Below are 23,356 nucleotides of genomic sequence, written 5' to 3'. Positions count from 1 at the left end.
GGTTGGATACGCATGAGGCCCGAGAATATTATACAGAGTGCTTGGGGAAGGCTTCACAGAGGTGAGACTGGGGCAAAGCTGAGCAGAGATCCGGTGAGAGCTTCCTAGGCAGAAGGAATAGCCAGGACAACAGCCCTAATCAGGTGTAGAGTCAATGTATTATAAGATGAAGTTAATATTTATTTATGACCAAATCTTGGCATTACAAAATAGAATAATGTATATATTAACTGAACATTAAATATAGAAATGATTACCTAAAATGTTAGCTATTTTTTCTTTTTTAAAAGACAAAATTCATTTTAAAATTTATTTTTCAATTAGACTACAAAACTAAATCTATGTGTATTAAGTGATTAAAAACTTAAATCAAATATTTATGCCTGTCTACGTGAAAAAGCAAAAGAAAACAGAAATGTATCTTACATATGTATACATGAATCCCTTGTCAAATTTTGAGGCAGATGGGGATGGGAACCTGAGGACCTGAGCCTCTGCTGCAAGCTAGGTCTCCTGGGAAGAAGAGGCTGGGATGAAGATTTATTGTGCAGGAGATTTATTGTGAAAGAGAAGAGTAGAAACTGTGATTGGGCAAGACTGCAATGCAGTCTTAATAGAAGCCTCAGTTAACACTGAAAAATGTTTTATGAAAACATTTTTATTGAGATATAATTAATATACCATAAACTTTACCCTTTTTAAAATTGTACTTTAGGTTCTGCAGTACATGTGCAGATCTTGCAGTATTGTTGCATAGGTACATACATGGCAAGGTGGTTTGCTGCTTCCAACCCCGTCACCTATATCTGGCATTTCCCCCCATGTTGTCCCTCCCCAACCTCCCCACCCCCCACCGTGCCTTCCTTAGCCTCCCCACAACAGATTCCGGTGTGTGATGCTTCCCTCCCTGTGTCCACATGTTCTCATTGTTCAACACTCGCCCAGGAGTGAGAACATGTGGTGTTTGATTCTCTGTTCTTGTGTCAGTTTGCTGAGAATGATGGTTTCCAGATTCATCCATGTCCCTACAAAAGACATGAACTCATCTTTTTTTATGGCTGCATAGGATTCCATGGTGTATATGTACCACATTTTCCTTGTCCAGTCTATCGTCGATGGGCATTTGGGTTGGTTCCAGGTCTTTGCTCTTGCAAACAGTGCCGCAATAAACATATGTGTGCATGTGTCTTTATAATAGAATGATTTATAATCCTTTGGGTATATACCCAGTAATAGGATTGCTGGGTCAAAAGGAATTTCTATTTCTAGGTCCTTGAGGAATCACCACACTGGATTCCACAATGGTTGAACTAATTTACACTCCCACCAACAGTGTAAAAGTGTTCCTATTTCTCCACATCCTTTCCAGCATCTGTTGTCTCCAGATTTTTTAACGATTGCCATTCTAACTGGTATGAGATGGTATCTCAGTGTGGTTTTGATTTGCATTGCTCTAATGACCAACGATGAGCATATTTTCACATGTTTGTTGGCCTCATATATGTCTTCTTTTGAAAAGTGTCTGTTCACATCCTTCGTCCACTTTTGGGTGGAGTTGTTTTTTCTTGTAAATCTATTTTAGTTCTTTGTAGATTCTGGATATTAGACCTTTGTCAGATGGGTAGATTGTAAAAATTATTTCCCATTCTGTTGGTTGCTGGTTCACTCCAGTGATTGTTTCTTTTGCTGTACAGAAGCACTAGACAAGGATGCCCTCTCTCACCACTCCTACTCAATATAGTATTGGAAGTTCTAACCAGAGCAATCAGGCAAAAAAAAAAAAAGAAATAAAGGGTATTCAATTAGGAAAGGAGGAAGTCAAATTGTCTCTACTTGCAAATGACATGATTGTATATTTAGAAGACTCCACTGTCTCAGCCCAAAATCTCCTTAAACTGATAAGCAACTTCGGCAAAGTCTCAGGATACAAAATCAGTGTGCAGAAACCATAAGCCTTCCTATACACCAATAACAGACAAACAGAGCCAAATCATGAGCAAACTCCCATTCACAAGTGCTACAAAGAGAATAAAATACCTAGGAATACAACTAACAAAGGATGTAAAGGACCTCTTCAAGGAGAACTATGAACCACTGTGCAAGGAAATAAGAAAGGACACTAACAGATGGAAAAACATTCCATGCTTATGGTTAGGAAGAATCAATATCGTGAAAGTGGCCATACTGCCCAAAGTAATTTATAGATTCAATGTTATCCCCATCAAGCTACCAATGACCCTCTTCACAGTACTGGAAAAAACCACCTTAAAATTCATACAGAGCCAAAAGAGAGCCCGTAGAGCCAAGACAATCCTAAGCAAAAAGAACAAAGCTGGAGGCATCACACTACCTGACTTCAAACTATACTACAAGGCTACTACTGTTTTGGTACCAGTAGTACCAAAACAGATATATAGACCAATGGAACAGAACAGAGGCCTTGGAGGCAACGCCACACATCTACAGCCATCTGATCTTCAACAAACCTGATAAAAACAAGCAATGGAGAAAGGATTCCCTATTTAATAAATGGTGTTGGGAAAACTGGCTAGCCATGTGCAGAAAGCAGAAACTGGACCCCTTCCTCACACCTTACATTAAAATTAACTCCAGATGGATTAAAGACTTAAACACAAAACCTAAGACCATAAAAACCCTGGAAGAAAACCTAGGCAAAACCATTCAGGACATAGGCATATGCAAGGACTTCATGACTAAAACATCAAAAGCATTGGCAACAAAAGCCAAAATAGGCAAATGGGATCTAATTAAACTCCAGAGCTTCTGTACAGCAAACTTCACCCTTTTAAAGTGCATAATTCAATGATTTTAGTTTATTCACAAGGTTAATACAGACCTTTTTTGTCATCACAAAAAGAGACCCTGTACCAATTAGCAGTCACTTCTCTTCCTCTTCACTTCCCTCAGCCCCTTGAAGTCCCTAATCTACTTCCTATCTCTATGCATTTGCCTATTCTGGACATTTCATATAAATGGGATCACATATGAAAGTACATAGTCTTTTCGGACTGACTTTTTTCACTTGGCATGTTTTCACAGTAAATCCAGTTGTAGCATGTATCAGTACTTCATTTCTTTTTATTGTCAAATAATATTTCATTATGTAGATATATCATGTTTTGTTTATCCATTCATCAACTGATGAACATTAGGGTGGTCTACTTTTTGGTTATCATGAATAATGATACTATAAACATTCACGTATAAGTTTTTGAGTTCACACACACTTTCATTTCCACTCCATTACACCTAGCAGTGGAAATGCTGAGTTATATGATAATCTATGCTTATCATTTTGAGTAACTGTCAGACTTCTTACAATAGCAGCAGCTAAACTATGTTACATTTTTACCAGCAATGTTGTGGGTTTCAAGTTTCCACATTCTCATCAATGCTGGTTATATGTCTTTTTAATTATCTCCATCCTAATGGATGTAAAGTGATATATTATTTCGTTTTGATTTGCATTTCACTGATGAATAATGGTGAGCATCTTTTCATGTGAATATTGGCCACCTGTATATACTCTTTGGAGAACTGTCTATTCAAGTAAATTTTTTGCTATTTTAAAAGTTGCATGATTTGTCTTTTCATTATTGAATTATAAGAGTTCTTTATTCTGAGTAGAAGTCTCTTATCTGAAAAATGAGTTGTAAATATTTTCTCCCATTCTATGGTTTGTCCTTTCACTTTCTTAAAGGTATCGTCTATAGCACAAAAGTTTTAAATTTTGATGTATTCCTACTTACCTATTTTTTCTTTTGTTTCTTGTACTTTTTGAGTCATATCTAAGAAACCAAACATAACCTAATCTAAGGTCATAAAGATTTTCTCCTATGTTTTCTTCTAAAAGTTGTATAGATTTAGCTCTTACATTTGGTTGTAAGACTTATTTTTGAATTTTTTTGGGGGTATAAGTAAAGGGTACAACTTCATTCTTTGGCATGAAGTTATTTAGTCTTTCCCCAATTTTTTTTTTTCCTGAAAAGAATGTATTTTCCCTTACTGAATGGTCTTGGCATCCTTGTCAAATATCATTTGACTATATATATGGGGGTTATTTCTGGGATCTTCATTCTATACCATTGCTCTATATGTCTATCCTTATATCAGCACCATTTGTCCTGATTACTATAGCTTTGTAGAAGTTTTGAAATTGGAAAACTGACTACTTCAGATTTTTTCTTTTTCAGGATTGTTTGGCTATTGCTGTAGTGTGTTAGCTTCTTTCAGCTGGGATCATTCTCATAGTGGTTGACAGCTGAGGGCTGTGTGTTGGTGGCACTCTCAGCACTTGGAGGTATGAGTCCTTTATTTCTGAAAGGGGATAAATTACAGTATGCAGAAAAAGCAATCACTCAGTGAGATGAAATTTTAGTGTAGAAGAAAATACTCCAATAACCTCTCCCCGGGTGTCATTAAAGCATTTTCACAGTTGCTCAGACCACAGGGAAGGAATGAAAAACAAAACATATGTCCACAGGCAAATGCACAGGTAAAGGATTCTGCATCAGTGATCTGCTAAACTTTCGATACTGCCTTGAATAATGATACATATCTACAGTGGTAAACCCATTCACATGAATACACAATTCAGAAATAATGCAAAGCTCGATCTTTATAATAGCTGCCTTCCTCTCTAGGATTCTCTCCTTTGCCCACTCAGCTCTAGTCACTCATCTCCTAGATGTCCCTTGATTCTCCCAGGCAAACTTCTTCCTCAAAGCGTTTGCACTGACTATTTCATTTTCCTGCAGATGTCCTTCTTTAGATCATCACATAGTTTACCCCTTTACCTTCAAAATCTTTGCTCAAATTTTACCTCCTTGGTCAGGCTTACTCTAACTCTTACCCTGTAGCACTCCTAACTCTCCTTTGTCTGTTCTTTCTCCATGGAACATATGATGTATCACACTATACAATTTACTGATTTTAAAGTTTGTGACTGCCCTTCCCAAGTGCCATAAGAACAGACATTTTTATCTGTTTTTTTTTTTTAAACTCTTTTGCTCACTGGTTTATCTCTAGAGCCTAGAAGAATGCTTGGTGCTCAATATTTGTTGAACATATTTCCAAATAAAATGGAAAGTTAAGTGCTTATTACACATAATACACTTGGTTTCATAATTGTATATGTTCCCTAGTTATACCTTTAATAATTTGGATTAAAATGACATTGGTATTGCTTGTGAGCCAATGACATAGGAACTGTTGCCTTCCAAGGACCTGCACTGGGTAAAGCACTAAGTATTTCTATTCCCTCCCTGCTATACTCACTCATAAGAGAATCCAGAAACAAAACACAAGAGACAACAACGGGGGGGGGGAGAGAGAGAGAGAGAAAATTCACATATGCTTTAGTTAAAAAAAAAACAAAACAAAACAAAACTAGATTACTCACTGCCTACTAAGCTGGCAAGAGATGAATCAAGATCACTCCCAAGGGCTTTGCTGGCTGCCATTGCAGGACTGGGTGGTACCATTGAGACAGGTGCAGGCTGCCCAGCTGGTGCCATGGTTGGCATCAAAAGATCACCTAGACCATCAAACACTGGAAATCAAATAGACTAGGTTCAGAATAACTGAAAACAAAAACAAGGTCATATGCAAACTTAAAGTAAAACTGTCTTTTGATAAGCTATGGAAACAAGTGAATATACAATCTTATAAAAGAAGGCATGTAATTCACACTTTTCATGACTGTAACACCAAGAAGAACATGTTGACATATGTCTACTCATGAAGTATGAAATTACTAATGAACATGAACAAGGATGGAAAAAAAATCTGTATAATGTACAGGAATGAACACAGACTTTGCAGCCAGGTCTGGGCTTCAATTCAGCTGCATGCCTCACTGGCTATAAGACTTTGAGAAAGTTCCTCTCTGAACTTTTTAGTTTTCTTATCTGTAAATGGGGAGAGTATGACCAATAGATGACTTCGTTGTAAACATTAAATTAGTTGATATATATCATGTGTTTATTATAATGCTTGCTTTATATAGGCACTCAATATTGCCATTGTTGCTCTCATTTAAGAAAATAGCAAAAATATTCTAATGTGCTTTAAGGCAAAGTCTAAATAATGTACTCTGAAAACCTAAGATGTTTAATTTAAAAATAATTCTTAAATGAGAAAATAATGCATCTCTTAGTTTCCTACAAAATTAGGAAACAAAATAAAATCTGATATAACAATCAGCATCTAGTAATAGGTACCTGAAAAAGTTGATCACATTTTAGAAGTAATAATTTTGATTTTTTTCTTTCTCATTAGAGCAATCACTTTTGGTTATAATTCTAAGGGCGTAAGTAAATTAAACACTATTTTAAGTATTAGGGATCAAATGCATCATCAATGGCTCCTGATCACCAAATGATAAGTTATTAACTGTTCACTTCCTAGAATACAGAAAGTTCATTCAAAATGTGGACACACAGCATTTGCATAAGATATTGCTAATATCTTATCTATGTCAACAACTTTGTAATTGTAAAACTTTATCAAAAACTACGCATATCTATGACAACAACTACTATACAATAATTTTCAAGTGAAAAAGGACAGCATTCAACTAGGCACTGGCAATAGAAGCAACCAAATTGTCAGGCAGAGGATATATTTAGGGTGTTTCTGAAACACATTTAATTGCCAAAAACTCACCAATTGAAAATTTGTAGTAAGGACCCAGCATGGGAAGAGTAGAATGGAAGAGAATACAAACAAAATGACAGCAGTGATGAAAGGTTAAAGGCAGGCAAAGAATACTATTTGTGTCTCAACTTCATAAAACTGAGGGCCATGCAGGCTTCAGAGGATGTAAGCAACAGTAGTGGGAGGGTTCACATATTCAAACACTGTACAAAGATTTAGTACAAAGTATTTGTTTTCCTTTAACCATCTCTAAACCAAGTACACGTAAGCCATGCAATAGATGGTGTGTGGGTTAAGTTAGATTTCTGCTAAAAATAAACAGAAACAGAGAAAGGATTGCAGGTTATTCTTATGGATACCAATATGTACTGTAAATTTTAAGTTATTGAATCAGGGATTTATTAATATTTTATAAACCAAATTATTATTCAATATTTGCTTGCTGTAAATTTCCTGATTGCATACTAACCTTAGGTAGTATAGATTTTTTATTACCAGGATACATGAAAAGAATGTTTGAAAGTCACTGCCTCACCTGATGGATCGAAGGAGCTGCTGCTGGAAGTTGAAGGCGTTGTCCCAAAAGCGGCCTCGAAATTGGGCTGTAGCAGGTTATTCTGAGCTGGAGTCACTGGAGATGGGGAAGGGGCCATGAAAGAACCCCCAAATCCTGAAAAAAAATGTTCCAGAAAAACATAAGCAGAAACAACATGAAGGTTGGTAAAGGCCATAAAAACAGAATTTAAAAAGTTATAGAAAACTGAAAAGGAATCGACTGCCTGTTGATTAGCAGTGAGTGAAACAGAGAAGCTCATTTCTGAAAAGTTGTTCAAGTATAATATTTTGATGTCTGACATGCATTAATGAGAGATTTAATTTAATTAGAAATAAGACAGGACACAAGAATATATACCCTTATTAAGAGAACTGATAGCAAGCAAATCTATTATTACAATGGAGTATATAAAACAAAGAAGGCATCACTGGGGTTAAAATGCAGATAGTCTCATTACATTTAAATTTTATGTTTCTTTAAATCATAATATCTGGTTTCTAGAAAACGTTTACTTCAAATTATAATAAACTATAAATACAAATCAGAAAAATACACATCAAATCTTTAACATCTATCATACATGTTCTAGCCCCACTGCTGTCACCACCAGTGCAGGTCCCTGCAACACTGCTCTCTGGATTCATGAACAGTCATGGAGTGGGTTGGCGTACTGTCTCTAGTCTAGACCTCCTCCAATCTAGTTTCCACAGTGCAGCCAGAGTGATATTTCCAAGTGGAAAATGTTGACAAAGTTACTTCTCTAAAATCTTCTATCAGCTCCCCATAGTTTTTCAATTCATATAATTCATATAATTTGTGTAGTGAACGGGTCCTTCTGTCTCTACCCACTGGACCCTCCACATCTCTGCAAAGCAGGCTGCAGCTGTGATCCACCACTCGCAGTGTCAGATGCCTGCTCTGGTAAGACTTCCTTGCCCTTACATTACTACCGACCGCCAGGTACACCCCACCCATATCCCCATATACACAAGAAGTATCCTCAGCACCTAATACATAACCCCATCCTACTCCCATTACATGTATTTATCCCCATTGCCCCTTCTCCAACCCCAGGATGGCTTTTTGAGGCCAGGATCTGTGTCTTCTTTTCATGTCTTTCCCACTAATATCCCACACAGTGCCTAAAACACTGAATTAATGTTTATTAAATGAAGGACACTTTTGAATATAAAAGGTGAGAAGAAATCAAAGACTACTGTAATCCACCTTCAAATTAAGTATTTATCCTTTGAGGGCTGGAAGCAAAACATTTCTCTCAATCAACAAACAGCAACAGAAGCAGGGGTCACTCTGCATTGCTGCTGTACAAAAATATACAACCTGTGAAGGAAGTGATTTCTTACCAAGACACTGAATGATGTTCTATTATATAAGAATTTATTACTACCAGAAGATGTTCCTGTATACAGTTAAAGTATATTTTCCTTTCAAATCCAGCCACATTGTCTCTTCTTCACAAACTGCTTGCAAAAACAATGTTTCAAAAACATCTTTAAGTTTATATTCTATAGAATTGATTTATAATTTTGAAAATGATTTCCACTAAAATTCTCTACTATTTTCTAAAGCACGTAGCAATACTGTTCAAGTAATGTTATTCCTATAAATTGACAGTGATGTGGGTTTAGACTTTCCTCATATGTGTATTAAAAATTTTAATTTAGGAAAAAAGTTATTTATTAGATTACAGTTCATTATGGCTACTTTAAGTGATTTTAGTATTTGAATGACATAAGCATTACGTAATTTTCTTTACTGAAGAAGACATCCTCTAAATCAGGAAGACCTTAGCCCAGCAAAGGTAGGCTAAAAGTAATTATTTTTGTGAATGTGACCATTTTGATTTTAGGAAGATTGGTGGCTGTATTAATGCGGGTTTTTAAAAACCATTATCCCGCACCTCAAATTGGAATATGTCTGGTTACTTTAGGCAGCTGTTCTGTGGTGTGATTCTCTTTCTGTAGGTGAATGTGGAGACAACTTGACTCTTGACTTAAAACTTGGCCACAGAAGGATCATTTATTCTAGAATCACAGAATATCAGAGTTGGAAATGGCCTCAGGATCATCTGATTCAGTCCTGTCATCTCATGACTAGAAGAAATCACTTAAAGAGAAGTCAACAGCCCAGCACTTTGGGAGGCCAAGGCGGGTGGAACATGAGGTCAAGAGATCGAGCCCATCCCGGCCAACATGGTGAAACCCCGTCTCTACTAAAAATACAAAAATTAGCTGGGCGTGGTGGTGTGTGCCTGTAGTCCCAGCTAGATGGGAGGCTCAGGCAGCAGAATTGCTTGAACCCGGGAGGCGGAGGTTGCAGTGAGCCGAGATGGGGCCACTGCACTCCAGCCTGGCGACAGAGCAAGGCTCTGTCTCAAAAAAAAAAAGAAGCTAACACACTGATAAGATTCAGTAAAAGGAAGAAAAGGAGTGCATTTACTTAGGACACTTTGCTTAGTGTTATTTCCACTTTATGTTAAGAATCCATCTACAAGTGAATAAATAAAGCTGTTCACTGAAAAAAATAGTGCCTCCTCTAAGAAAATTAAAGGTAAAGCCAAGATTGGCACAGGGCTCACCAAGGGCCAGGCACTGTTTGGTTTCCTCTTTTAGGGTGAGCCATATGAACTACACGAATGGCTGATATTTGACTGTTTGGTCCTAGAAAAATCAGCAGTTTTAAATGGTTCAATTTAAAACACATATTAGCTTATTTAATCATTATAACAACCACACGAGGTTCAAAGATTAGAAAGCTAAGATCAGAGATGTTAGATAATTTGTTCAAGGTCACATGGAGTCAAATTGCTGATCCAGGATTCCACACAGGAATTCTCCAGAGTCTGGACTCTTTGCCACTGTACCACACAGCCTCTTTCCCACATCCAGAAAAAAACGCTGTAGTGGCATTCTTCCTACACATTTATAAAATTTTCAGAGATCTGGCAGGATGACTTTTTCCCATTATACTCAGTTATTGTGAAATAAGTGCCCTCACAAGCCTAGAATAATTAAACAGCTCTTAGGTGATATAAGATAACCAAGGGATTATCTCAAAAAAGTAATCAATTGCTATATGAAGAACTCAACATGAACATTACAGACATTAATGAAAAGTTTGGGGAATTCCTCCTGTTAACTCACTGAAAACTTTTAGGGCCCTGGAAGAGAGTTAACAGGAAAACCTAAATAATCTTTCTATGTGGTTCTAATTTATATTAAGAAAGATGTTTAGGTGGCTATGGTGGTTCATGCCAGTAATCCTAGCACTTGGGGAGGCTGAGGCAGAAGGATCACTTGAGGCCAGGAGTTTGAGACCAGCCTGGTCAACATAGTGAGACCTCATTTATATATATACATTAGACAGGGGGGCATGATGGCATGTGACTGTAGTCCCAGCTACTCCGGAGGCTGAAGTGGGAGGACTGCTTTAGCTCATCAGTTCAAGGCTGCAGTGATCTGTGTTCACACCAATGTCCTCCAGCCTGTGCAACAGAGGGTGACCTTGTCGCTTAAAAAAAATAAAAATAAAAACAAAAAGAAACGTGTTCTATGGAATGGAATTGGAAATAAGGTAAGGCTTTTGCGTGTCCTGTAGTTATATTTGAACTGTCCTACACTATAACTGAAGAGCCACCTATTTTCAGGTACTCAACCATCTGTTGACACCCTGCTTTTTAATCACAGATGATTAGTCTTATGAATGTATCTTTCTAAAGGGGAGTAGCCTACACACTTAATGAAGACCTATTGATTCAGATATATCAAGTCTATCTGTCATAGCCTACACAGTCCATATAACACATCATATTGTTTCAGTGCCAAGAGTACAATTTTAAAACTATTGATAAACACACTCCCACACAGGATGATAGAATCGATCCTCTGTAGACCTTTTCCCTTTAGAGGAAATTGTTACTTTTTAATTCCACACTGGGCATGTTTGTATTTTAAACTCAGTTCAAGGACTTCTGCAGCTCATTTTATGAAATTAATGTGGTTAAGAGAACAAATGCAAAACTACAAGGGACTCATAGGCTGGACCATATAGTCCCCTGTCTTTGCAATTAGAGATAGGATATGACATACTCTCATACTAGTACAGATTAATGGCACAGTCACCCTAAAATTGTGTCTATTAAGGAAGAACATGGTTGTCCTACTCGATGCCAACCTCAGATGTTAGGCATACTCCTCAACACACCTAACTTCCTTAATAGTCCATTTTTACCTCTGCCATCCAGGAACCTGCCTCAAACTTTCAAACATCTATATTTTCATTTGATATATTTTGAACAGAGTTTGGCAGCTTTACTCTTCACTGTATGAAATATTTACTTTTATTAGTTAAAAACTTTCAAGTTTTCATTCTGGCGCTACCTGAGATATGAATAATATCTGTATCCTAACCGTAATCTCAATGGCTTGGAGAGAATTACTCATTGGTGTTGTTATGGATTCCCCCTTCTGATTCCCCCTTCCCACATTCTTCTCTTTCTTCATTATTTTGAGAATTATTTTTCTAGTCTGGCTTCATTGGAAGTTGTCTTCTCCAGAGTTTTTTCTCATTTTACTATACTGCATGTACCAAACACCTTAAAATTTTTATTCAAGGGGTAGAAGAAGACTAAGGCGATATTTTAAGTGCTGTTTAATTCTGGAATTCGTATTATCTGACAGTTCTAGAAACAAAGAAGTATAGTTTTTATGACAGATAGGTTCATTTTCAAGAGACTATCCAATTAGCCTTTGTTTTATAGTTTCAAAATACATACCAATTTCCGACAAAGCTTTTTCCTCAATTTTAAGATGGTTAATTTTTGACTTAAAATCTCTATAATCACTTTAACATTTAATATAATATATATTTATTGCCTTATCTTTATGATTCATATGTAAATGTGTTCCCCTCAAAAAAATCTAATCTTAGGCACTGAGTCCAGTGACCAAGGTTCCCTTTGAGCAGTCTACCCTCCCATTAGTTTTCTTTTTATTCCTAACAGGCAATCACAAGATTCTAGAGAATCTTTTTCTCTCTTCTCTCTCTTTGATTCTGATCATATTTGTGGGCTTGCCATCTATGACTAGGCTCATTTATTTATTTATTTTTAAAAATCCTCTTAGTTTCAACAGACTGGACTTAGCTGATCCCTCCCCCAAATAAACACAGACACAAATAAAATATGAATGCTAAGCTTCACTATAAATTACTATACACAGTGCCCCAAATATTTGTCCTACTTAATATGCATTAAACAAAAAATGTATGAGAACTGTGAGAACTCAGAAACAGCTAACTATCAGCTAGGTTACATATATAAATGTGGCTGTGATTTTATATTGTGTTTATTAGAATTTTTTTCATTTTTCTGTTTTTGTTTTTGGCTAGGAAAGTTGCTCCTAGTTCACAGGATAGAATTATATCAATATTCCATGATGTTCCTTAGTGAGAATACGACTTCCTGATGCTTTGATACTTGAACAAGTATGAGAAATGTTTTTCTATAAGAAAACAGGGAAGTATGTAGTCCCCAAATGTAGTCCCCAAAATTAAGCCCTACAGAAATTATAAATATGTTAAAATTTCTTATGCCTAGCTTATTTTTGTTTTTTGCTTTTAGTAGAGAATGGGGTTTCACCATGTTGGCCAGGCTGGTTCAAACTCCTGACTTCAAGTGATCTGTCCACCTCGGCCTCCCACAGTGTCTTACAGGTGTGAGACACTGTGCCCAACCCCTTTCACCAGGATATAAGGTGAAATAATATTTTACATTATACCAAATAAATCAGGCACTGACATATGTATAAATTAAATTACAAGAATTGTCTTAAAAGCAAATGAGACATTAAAACCCATTTATACCAATTTACATTAAATATTAATTTATTTAAATAGAAAAGAGAGAAATAAGAAAGTGTACACAATATATAACTCTTCCTATCACTGAAAGAGTCACAAGGAAGCAATGAAAAGTGTGCAGTAAATCAGACCTATGTAGATGACATTGTTATTTTCATTGCCGATTTTCTCCTCTTTTCCACCCCGTTTTACTAAGATTTCAGAATGGATAACACAATTGAATAATTTTATTTTTTGTAAAGGGAACTAACATACTTTTTTGTCCACTTCCTCTGCTGGACCTGTCCATGTACCAAGCTGTGCAGTTGTGGCACAGCTATGTGCAATTGTACCTGGCAGCAGGTGACAAACCCCTTCAGGCTTGTTCCAGGTGTGTTTTTAGATCTTATCTCCTCAGGGTTAAATCTCTTGTTCTGTTACTGACTTCTGACTTGGAATTGGATGGGAACATTCCCTTTTCCCACAGGCTTTGATTAGCCTTTCAGCTCCAGTTTCTAGTGTCCTGGGCTCTTTTGGAAACAGAATCTCTCAGGTTCTAGCCTTGAAGGGCACAGAGAGGCCACAATGGAGGATGACCCTGCAGTAGACAATGTGGCTGTGTAGCTCTGGAGGTGGTCAACAATGGCTGACCACTCTGCCAGGCTCCTGCCTGGTAGGCTGCAAATCCCCATTTGAGATCTGTGGCAAGGGAATGGGATACCCGAGAGAGAAAGAAATAATTCATAGACTTCTGTGAAAGGCCACAACATTTATTTTACCAGCCGTTTTAACCTTAATTATAACATCAAAGCAAAATGTTTGTAATCACTAATCTCATTTTAAAGTTAACAAGGTCATGAACTCCCATAGCCATTTAAAACTATGCTATTTCTTTGGCATGTTAAAATCTTATTGCTGAACCCCAAAAATGTGTATGAAATTTATTGGTTTAGTAAGAGTTTGAAAGTTTTGGTAGCCAATTTAAAGCTGATGTAAGAATATCTAGGCCTGGAGGAAAAACTAGGCAAACTAGCAGTTTATTTCCCCAAGTAACCAGCTGTGGTTTGTGTTAAATGCATTGCCTCTTATCATCTCTGCAACTTCACGGTGGAGCCCTGGTTCTTCATTGTTGAAGAAAATACCTAGTGGTAGTCACTAGTATGAGTGGTTTCAGCCAGCAAGACTGTCATGTTTGATCGAGTAGTCTGGAAAGGATGGGAAAGACACTAGAGAACTATTGCCCCTGGGAGACCATTAAATAGCCAGACTGAATTACTGATTGAAGGAAAGGTTAACAGCTGGGCTATGACGACCTGCTTCAGCTTCCTGAGGAAAGATTTGATCTCAACTCAAACTTCCTACAATTCTGAAGGCTGATGAGGGTCCTTTAGGATCTGCCATTACTCACTACTAGTCAAAGAAAAAATGTTCCTTACCTTGCTGTACCTGGTGCCAGGATTGTTTATTGTATAACTTGTAATTTTATGGGCTACAGCCACACTTAAAAAAAGGGAACTATTCATATGCTCTATCAAGGTCTACATGGCTAGCCCTAGCACGGAATTTAAGATGAGAGACTTCAGAAATGCACGGCAGCTTCTCAGTGGTGATGTGGCCCATGCTGTCATCAGCCCCTTGTCAACCTGAGGACCAAAATCCATCCCTTGTGGTGACTGTGAAGGGACCTCAGAAGCTGCATCTGAGTGTCTGAGTTCTCTGTGATACTATTGTTGTGGTTCCTGTTATGTACCCTTCTAAGTAAAATCAGAGTAAGGTAAGCCAACAATGTCTTGTGAGTTTGACTAATAATCTGAAATTAAACTTATTATTGTGGTCTTGCAACTGGTCTTTCATAATGCTTTGCTTATGAAAATAATAATTTCTAGGTCAAGGCTATCATTAAGCACACACTTTTTCTTGCTCCCAAGGAAGACCAATACTTGGCTTTTACTGTTTTTGAGTCCTTGAGCTGTTTCCTTTTATTTTAATATATACTACCTAGGCCACAAGCAATAATCCTAGGCAAACTGTACCAATCTATTTCACGCTATTACCCTGTTGAACTGGGATCAGCCATGAGTTTTCACATAGAAAAATGATCATCTTATTTAAAAAAAGTAGCCTATGTGATAGCAGTTTTGACTCAATGATAGGAGTCTGTAACAGTTTTTTATGGAGTGATTCACATGTTACAAACCTATATTCAAACATCAAGGTATGTTTCCCCACAAATTCCTTTAAAAAAAAGATGGGCATAGACACTACAAGACAAAAATTGCTACATAAGCATATTACCTTTTAAATAAACTAAAAGAGACATGTTGACTGAAACTAAGGCAGATTTGGAGCACCCAAAAAGCCACAAGGGTAGTTTGTATACAGCTGCGGTTTTAAGACCAGTTTCATAAAACCCTGAGAAATAATCAAACTTCTATTGTATAATGACTTAATTTCTAATTTCATGTCTTTTAAAATCATTTTTAAAAGTATTTCAATTTTTATTTTAGATTTTGGGGGACAAGTACAGATTTGTTACATGGGTGTACTACGTGATGCTGAAATTTGAGGTACGATTGATCCTGTCGCCCAAGTAATAAGCATAGTACCCAATAGACAGTTTTTCAATCCTTGCCCCACTCCCTCAATTTCATGTCTTGAAAGAAAAAGAAAACATACACCCTGCAATTTCTGTAATATTTCTTGCTTATAAAAATATATCCACATTTAACTTCTACAAAACACTATTTTAATTTAATTACCAGCTAGTAGGTCTGCCGATGCTGATGAAGTAGAAGCAGCCTGAGGTGCAGGTTGGGGCTCAGAAGCACTACTTCCAAACGCATCTATCCATTATCCATCGTGCAGCGGAAAAGTAAGAAAGTGTAAACAGTAAGTACAGTAAGTAATTGAAATATTCTGCAGAGAAATGCAGAGACATGACAGTGTACAGTGAGCTGGTCTTTTGTGGGTATGTGAAATGATCACATGAATTATGCTCTGACTGGTTTATTCTCTCAAAGAGAGTTCTAAAATATTAACAAGTAATACCTCCTTGTAAGATTAAGAGAATTCTTTTAAGAATAAAATTTTTTTACTTAACCCTGTCATCTGTCAAAACAGAAGCAGTTTTAAACATTTTACCTAAAGGTAATGAAACAGATTTTTTCCATTTAGAATTCTATTGAACATTTAAAAGAATTAATAAACTTAATTCAAGGAACAGCAACATTATCTGTACCTATATATCAAGGTTTAGTGCATATTTGTCACAAGTGTTGAGCCCCCAAATATCAGAGACTGTGACATCTTTGTATTCCTCATGTACCCAACATGGAATGTCCACGATGCTTCAGTGTACAGGAGGTACTCAATGTGAGTTGAACTTTCTAAGGATGATATTTTAGCTCAAGACTTAATTCAGTGCATCTTCCTGCCCTCAGATAACACATAAAGGACAGGAAAATATATTTAAATCAGCAACACATTTCCAATCCTTCTAATTCTTTGTAAGGAGAGTAAAACATTAAACTTAATATAAATAAACCTACAGAATAATGTACAACATCTAGACCATATGCTTTCAGTTTTAACTGGCTTGCTTTCATTTCTAAATTATCTATTAATAGATTGTGTTTATTTTGCTTTTAAGAACTTAGAGATGTTGATTTAGACAACAGATCAAGATCACCAAGGAAAAACAGTAGAAGGAAATTCCAGTCAGGTAATTCTACATTAGATGAACAAACAGTTGAAAACATAAAGACTTCAAGTGAAAAATTATGTGTTTTGTTACATCATGCACTGAAAATTATGATGAAATAATGAGGATGAAGATGATGATGGCGAAGAAATGAAAATGATCTTAAAAACTTAAGTTTACATTTAAGAGACAGAAGAAATTTTATATAATCTAAAGAAAAAATGATGAAATATAATAAAATAGACCTAAAAATTATTCTGAAGAAAAAACATTCCTTAAGTGTTGATGGAGGAGAAATACGCACCCCCGAAAAGGTCTATGACACCTGAAGAATCCACCTTTGCTGGCGAGGCAGTGGTTGCAGGAGATGGTGCTGCAAATGCATCCACTGCAGTGAAGCACAGATAGGAAAAAGTGCATGTCACCCAAGAGAAAAGAAAACCATGAGCCTTGACAAATGGCATCTTGGGATTTTATGGTTCACTCCAGGCAGAAAGACTGTAGACAATCTTATCAGTTAAAGAAAAGCAAACAGATTTTAAAATACACATTTTCTGGTACAAAATAAAATTTGACTCGAGGTCAGACATTTTAGTGTGAAAAAATTTTCTCTATTCGCTAGCCTTAGATTTGAAATATTAACCCTCACCAGTTGATGATGGTCCTAAGGGGAAGTTTTTCTTTTTAAGTAAGTTTTAAATTTAAAAGAACTCAAGAAAAACCCACATGTCATATCCTTCTGTCCATGCATTACTTCCACCAGACATCTATGAAGGCCTGACCTTGGCAAACAAAGCACTCACCGGATAAGAGGTCAGCAGTGAGAGAACTCTCAGGCACAGGAGAGGCCCCTTGTGGTGGAGAGGAGAAAGCATCTTCCAAAAGTGAAACAAACCAAAACCAAGGAGAGGTAAGTAGTAGGAAGCTGAAATCAAAGTAAAAAATCTAACAAATGCATTATCATAGGTGAGTATAAAGAGCTTAATCAGGAAACATCTAAGAAACGAAAGTGAAAAAAAGGGTTGCTTTGGTTTTACCTGTACCAAACAGGTCTATGCTAGGAGCAGCATCTGGCTTAGGCGCTGCAGCAACTTCAGGAGCGGACTCAAATAAATCTAAGACCAAGAACACACATGCCTTTACTCAACTTGAACAAGCCTGAAACAGCATCACTTCTCAGTCCTGAATTAGCACTTTTCAGAATTCTGAATTAAGCGGCAAATGGTTTCTAGAGAACCATTTAATTATACAGTCTTCATGCAGTACATCTCAAGGACCAGAATTCAATCCACCAGATGGAAAGAGGTTGACAACAATAACAAAAAATTACCACCAAAGATATCTAGAGCAGGAGGAGCAGTGGTGGCGGTGGCAGCGGAGGTGGTGGTAGTGGTGGTGGCAGCGGCGGTGGCAGTGGTAGTGGCAGCAGCGGCAGCTGCAACGGCAGGAGCAGGAGAAGGAGCAGTTGCGGGAACCGGAGGGGCTGTGCTAGCTGTAGGGGTAACTACAGGAACACTGGTCTCAGGTGGCTTCATTGCAAAGAGGTCCAGCTCAGGTGCAGCCTCTGCACTACCTTCAGATGGGGCAAAGGGGTCTTTTGGAAAGGAAAGTGGAGACACACACAGCATCAGTAAGGAAAGAGGCAAGAGACAGCATCATAACTATGGCAAGAGACACCCTACACAGATATTTATACATTAGCTTGGTGTGAGGCTCCTTGGATTTAACTACTATGCTACTGGCAGGGGTTAGTGACTAGAATGTTTTTCTAAAGAAAAAGGAAAACTTAGTAGGTACCACAAGTTAGGAAACTAAAGCACTTTGCAAAGTGCTGTAAGATTAACCTACAGTCTAGGATCAGAGATTGCTATCCTTCAAATCTTCACTCAATTTGGTCAATCTGGTAGCTTTGAAAATTCATTAAAACATGCCAATCTATTTGAACTCAGTGTTACAAGAGTACAACATAGCATTAGAAAAAAAAAAACATTAAGACAGCATACTTGCACTGACAAAAATTGTCAATCTTAAGAAATTGTCAATTTTGATAAGTATGTACTTCATTGTCTTAATGTTTTAAATGCTGGCATTATTTATTCAGTTATGATGAATGATATTTTATACTCAGAAGAAAATTAGAAAAACATATGGCCACATCTAACTACAGGGGTTTTACATTAGGACAGAAAAATAACAGACTGGCTAATGACTTTAAACCCACCATTTCCTGAACATGCATCAAGTGCTGCTGCTACAGGGGTTGGGGTAGCTGGTGCGGCGGCCCCTTCGGATGCTGCAGGGGCCTCCCCAGGAGAAGCTGCAAAGGCATCTTGGGTGCAGTTTTTAAAACAATAGAAATTAAAGGAATAAAAAGAGAAGAAAATATAGTAAAAGAACCAAGTTAAATTGTGAATAAGGCTCCCTTATACAACATGAATTTTTTTAAAATGCATTTTTATGGCCCATGCACTGTTGGTGGTGACAAAACAATTATTCTTTGCACACCTTCATGTTAGTTAACATGCAAGTGATATAGTGTTGATACTGCTGAGGCCTAATAGGATCCAAAAGGTAATGAGATTCTCATTGTATAAGGGCTTGAGAAGCATGTTTTATGTATCATTAGAAATTAATGGATGTAAAAATTAAAACAAAAAATAATTTTATTATGTAATTTAAGACATTAAACTTTCTCATCCAGGTAATACTGATTCACTGTGTTATTAAAATGTCCCTGTCTCATAGTTTCTAGCGAACCTAATATCTTCTTTAATGCCAATACAATTAAATATATAATGGCAATATAAACAATTCTAGTTTTAAGATTTTTTAATAATCTAGTAGTACAGGTAAAGTTACAGTGCTAACATTAAAGGTTTACTAAGCACTCCTAAATGCTAAGTCTTCACTATCCTTGAAAAGCATTTCCAAATGTAACCAATAACTTAAAGATATAGATAGATAAAATTAGGGTATGACACCATAATACAATTATATTTTTCTAGTTATTTGGAAAATAATCTATTTTCAACAGATTAAAACTACAGTTTCATATTTTAAGACCATAAGTGTATTATTATTTATAGTAGAATATTGTTAATATACAAGCAGCCACAGTTTATAAATGCCCAATTTACAAATGGCTGATGTGTACAAATGCTTCCCAATGTGTTTCTATCAGCAAACAATGTTAGTTAAGTCCTGGAGCTTGCATAGAGATGCTATAGTTTCAAAAGTATAGAAGGAATCAAGTAATCATAAGCATGACAGGCTTAGGAGAAGAAACTCCTGGGGAGTGGGGACCAGCATTCACCTAGAACCTGTCACTTACCTGCTAGACTTCCCATCTCCAAATACTGTCTACGGCAATATCTACTCATGTTTCCCAGAACACTGTTCCTTCCGTCATGAAAATAACTTGTCATATATACTTGGGAAGTGCTACACAGTATATCTTCTTCCTTGGAGATTTACTTAGTATATTAAGACTCTTGGACATGCTATAGTCAAGAAACTTGTTTCTCAGTTTGACCTGGCATGTCCCAAGCTGAGTATGAAACACTCTTTAGTAATGCTGAGTTCTAGTTTTATATGGAATAACAAACATTAAACTAGATACTTATTTGGGTTAAAAGGCCCTTTACCAAATCGCAGATATCTCTAAAAGGGACAACAGGACATCAGTTATTCATATCTTATGGATTAGTCTGATCTGATTGCTCCTCTCGTTATACTGAGGAAATATATGTCCCATTCATTTATTATTAGAGACAAAGTCTTGCTCTGTTGCCCAGGCTGGAGTGCAGTGGCACTATCATAGCTCACTATAGCTTTTAACTACTAGGCTCAAGTGATCCTCTGGCTTTAGCCTCTGCAAGTGCTGGGATTATAGGCCTAAGCCACTATGCCTAGCCAGGAATTTATATATATTTTGAGTACAAGCAGGCTGACAGGCCAAATAAATAAAACTAAAGAAGAAGAATATATTAAGGGATAGGGTAGGCCCACTTTCTAAATGACATGTTAAGGATACTAGAGGACTTAGAGCAACACACTCCCTAAGAGTGGGGCAGAAGAATATAAGACAAGTATGAAAAGAGGTTGGGAGGGCTGTAAATATTTTGCCATGAGTCAGGTCAGATGTTTTCTTTCTTTTTGTTCCTATAAAATTTGGAACTGAGGCCAATAATATTGCAAAGAGTAGAAACGGTAATAGCAGTCATATATATTGCCATTATTAAACTTAATATCTATAACTATCTTGTGATGTAGATTCCACTATCTCTGTTCTGTAGATAAGAGAACCAAAGCTTACAGCATATGTGTTCTCACCACAAACAGTAAGTGAGGTAATGGATATATGTCGATTAGCTCAACTTAGCCATTCCACAATGACACATAAAAATATCATGTTGTACATCACACACACACACACACACACACACACACACACACACACACGTTTAATTTTTCAATTAAAAATTACTTTAAAAAAAAAAAGTCTGATGACTTGACCAATGTTACAGAGTCAGAAAATGGCAGAGTTAGGATTTGGCTCAAAGCTGTCTGACTGAGCTTTGTGTGTTTAGCCACTGTACTACATCTTTTATGAAATGTGCCTCATTCCATGCTTTTACTCCCTCCTTTATAATTGAATAAACATCAGTTACATTAATGCCAGGGATCAAATAGGTATTTGTGGGCTGACCCTTTTAGGTTATCACTTATGTGTAAGTAGAGAAAAAGCCCATATTGTTATAGTTACATTCTCAGAAGAGGGTTTTTAAAAATCCCCTTGTCAGCAAGATCTCTCCTTTAAATACTTCTCTTGTTACTTAAAATGAAACATTATCAACTTAACTCATCTACAACTGTCAGAACTTTCTTTAAAGATAGGAGCTGCAGGTGTTCCCACCCCCCAGCTGTTTGAATCTTCCCAGCCCCACAGGAGACATGAATGAGTGTCCAGATGGTACCAGGCCCAATCATTGTCTGACTGCAGCCACAAAAGGGACCTTGAGTAAGAACTGACCAGCTGAGCTCAGTCAGCCACTAGAACTGTGAGATAATAAAATCTGAATTTGTTAAAAAAAAAAAAACCTTTTTAATATCTATTTTTTAAATTATTAATGGCAGCATTATCTTTCCAGTATTGCAAACTAAAGCTATTTCCAGTTCAGTTCTCTTTTTCATGTTACCCAATTGCAGTTAATTTCTACATTCTGTCAGTTTTTCAACCAGCGCTATTTCCTGGAAACGCATGCTCCTGCTGTTCTTCAATTATGGACTCAGTCTTGGCCTTAATCCATAAACTGATCTGACTGTGCAGACTAGTCTTTTTTTTCCCATCTAGCACTCTAAGAAAGAATTTTCCGCTCAAACTTTTTATCATGTGACTACCTCTCACAAATCTAAGAGCTGTTGTTTCCCCCAGCCTGACCTATTCTCCCGATCTACTTCGGCCACATAAGCCATCTTAAATCACACACTCAGAACAAAGGGTCCAATTGTTCTCAACAGCCCAAGGGTCACATTCTGGTTCCTTTTCTTCCCCAAAGGTCCCAGGTTATAAGGCTTTTACATGAAATCTAGTAGAAAGTGTTTAAGTATTGGTTTTAAGGAAGGTTGGTTAACTTAGTTTTTTGACCAACATGTACCCATGGGATCAGGCTTGTGAGGTGAGTTCTCTGGTTTTCCAGCCACTTGGTTTAATGTTTGCAGACTACCAAACTCATGAAAATTTGCTCACAAATCGACACAGCTAATTCAGAGTATCCTTGTTGGTGTGCAGAGGAATTGGCATCAATTTAGCACTCTAATGTTTAGAAAAACCCTATGTTGTTCAAATCAATGTGTTATTGTTAGTAAAATTAGCATCAATATAAAATGGATATTTTAAAGAATTTTGTCTTTTATTTTTATGAATATTTATAAATTTTACTAAATTTTTAAAGCATAATACTGCCTTGCAATCCTGTTCTGCAGGATCATAAAAAGCAGATCTCATTTCTTAAAAGTTCGCTTTAAAACATGAAGCATTTAATAAATGTATCTGACAAAAAATTTTTAGTGACTTACATGATGAACTTACATTGAAATGACTAAAACATTATTTGTGTATCAATCTGAATATTTCTGTTAAAAATAATTTATTATTTATAAAAATTTTAATTTAAATATAGTACTAAAATTCATTAAACAGATTTAATATTTCATAGGCATGAAATTAGCCATTTTTCTGAAATTCAAATCCATTAAGCTTTATTTCTAAAGAAATCTACTTAGTTGCTGTACATATTGCATAGGACCTCAAAAAGGCATGTTTTAAAGTTGTAAAGTTAGGCTGTGTTAAACAAAACATAACTGGTTTTCTGATTATTCTAGGGTTCTACCTTGCCCATTGCAGAGAGACAAAATATATTTTTTTTTCTTTTTCTCTCTTTCTTTTTTTTTCCCATTTATTTATTTTATTGCATTTTAGGTTTTGGGGTACATGTGAAGAACATGCAAAATTGTTGCATAGGAACACATGTGGCAGTGTGATTTGCTGCCTTCCTCCCCAT

General features: G+C 36.6%; 1 protein-coding gene across 27 annotated transcripts in view; it reads right to left on the bottom strand.

The window, feature by feature from the left end:
• Positions 1-23,356, bottom strand: part of SNAP91 (synaptosome associated protein 91) — a 161,843-nt gene that overhangs the window by 20,303 nt on the left and 118,184 nt on the right. For 14 of the 27 annotated variants that reach the window (XM_017515774.2, XM_037733950.1, XM_037733946.1 and 11 more), the window contains 8 exons: positions 19,015-19,122; positions 18,124-18,387; positions 17,831-17,908; positions 17,597-17,668; positions 17,098-17,181; positions 15,853-15,936; positions 7,214-7,348; positions 5,423-5,572 (listed from right to left, as the gene is read on the bottom strand). In XM_017515774.2, the coding sequence (XP_017371263.1) occupies positions 5,423-5,572; positions 7,214-7,348; positions 15,853-15,936; positions 17,098-17,181; positions 17,597-17,668; positions 17,831-17,908; positions 18,124-18,387; positions 19,015-19,122 (975 nt within the window). The remainder of the gene's footprint in view (positions 1-5,422; positions 5,573-7,213; positions 7,349-15,852; positions 15,937-17,097; positions 17,182-17,596; positions 17,669-17,830; positions 17,909-18,123; positions 18,388-19,014; positions 19,123-23,356) is intronic. The other 13 variants (XM_037733953.1, XM_037733951.1, XM_037733961.1 and 10 more) reach the window with 5 other exon arrangements.

Source organism: Cebus imitator, unplaced genomic scaffold (assembly GCF_001604975.1).
Source record: "Cebus imitator isolate Cc_AM_T3 unplaced genomic scaffold, Cebus_imitator-1.0 Scaffold558, whole genome shotgun sequence".
Taxonomy (NCBI): domain Eukaryota; kingdom Metazoa; phylum Chordata; class Mammalia; order Primates; family Cebidae; genus Cebus; species Cebus imitator.
This window is presented reverse-complemented; position numbering and strand designations above follow the sequence as displayed.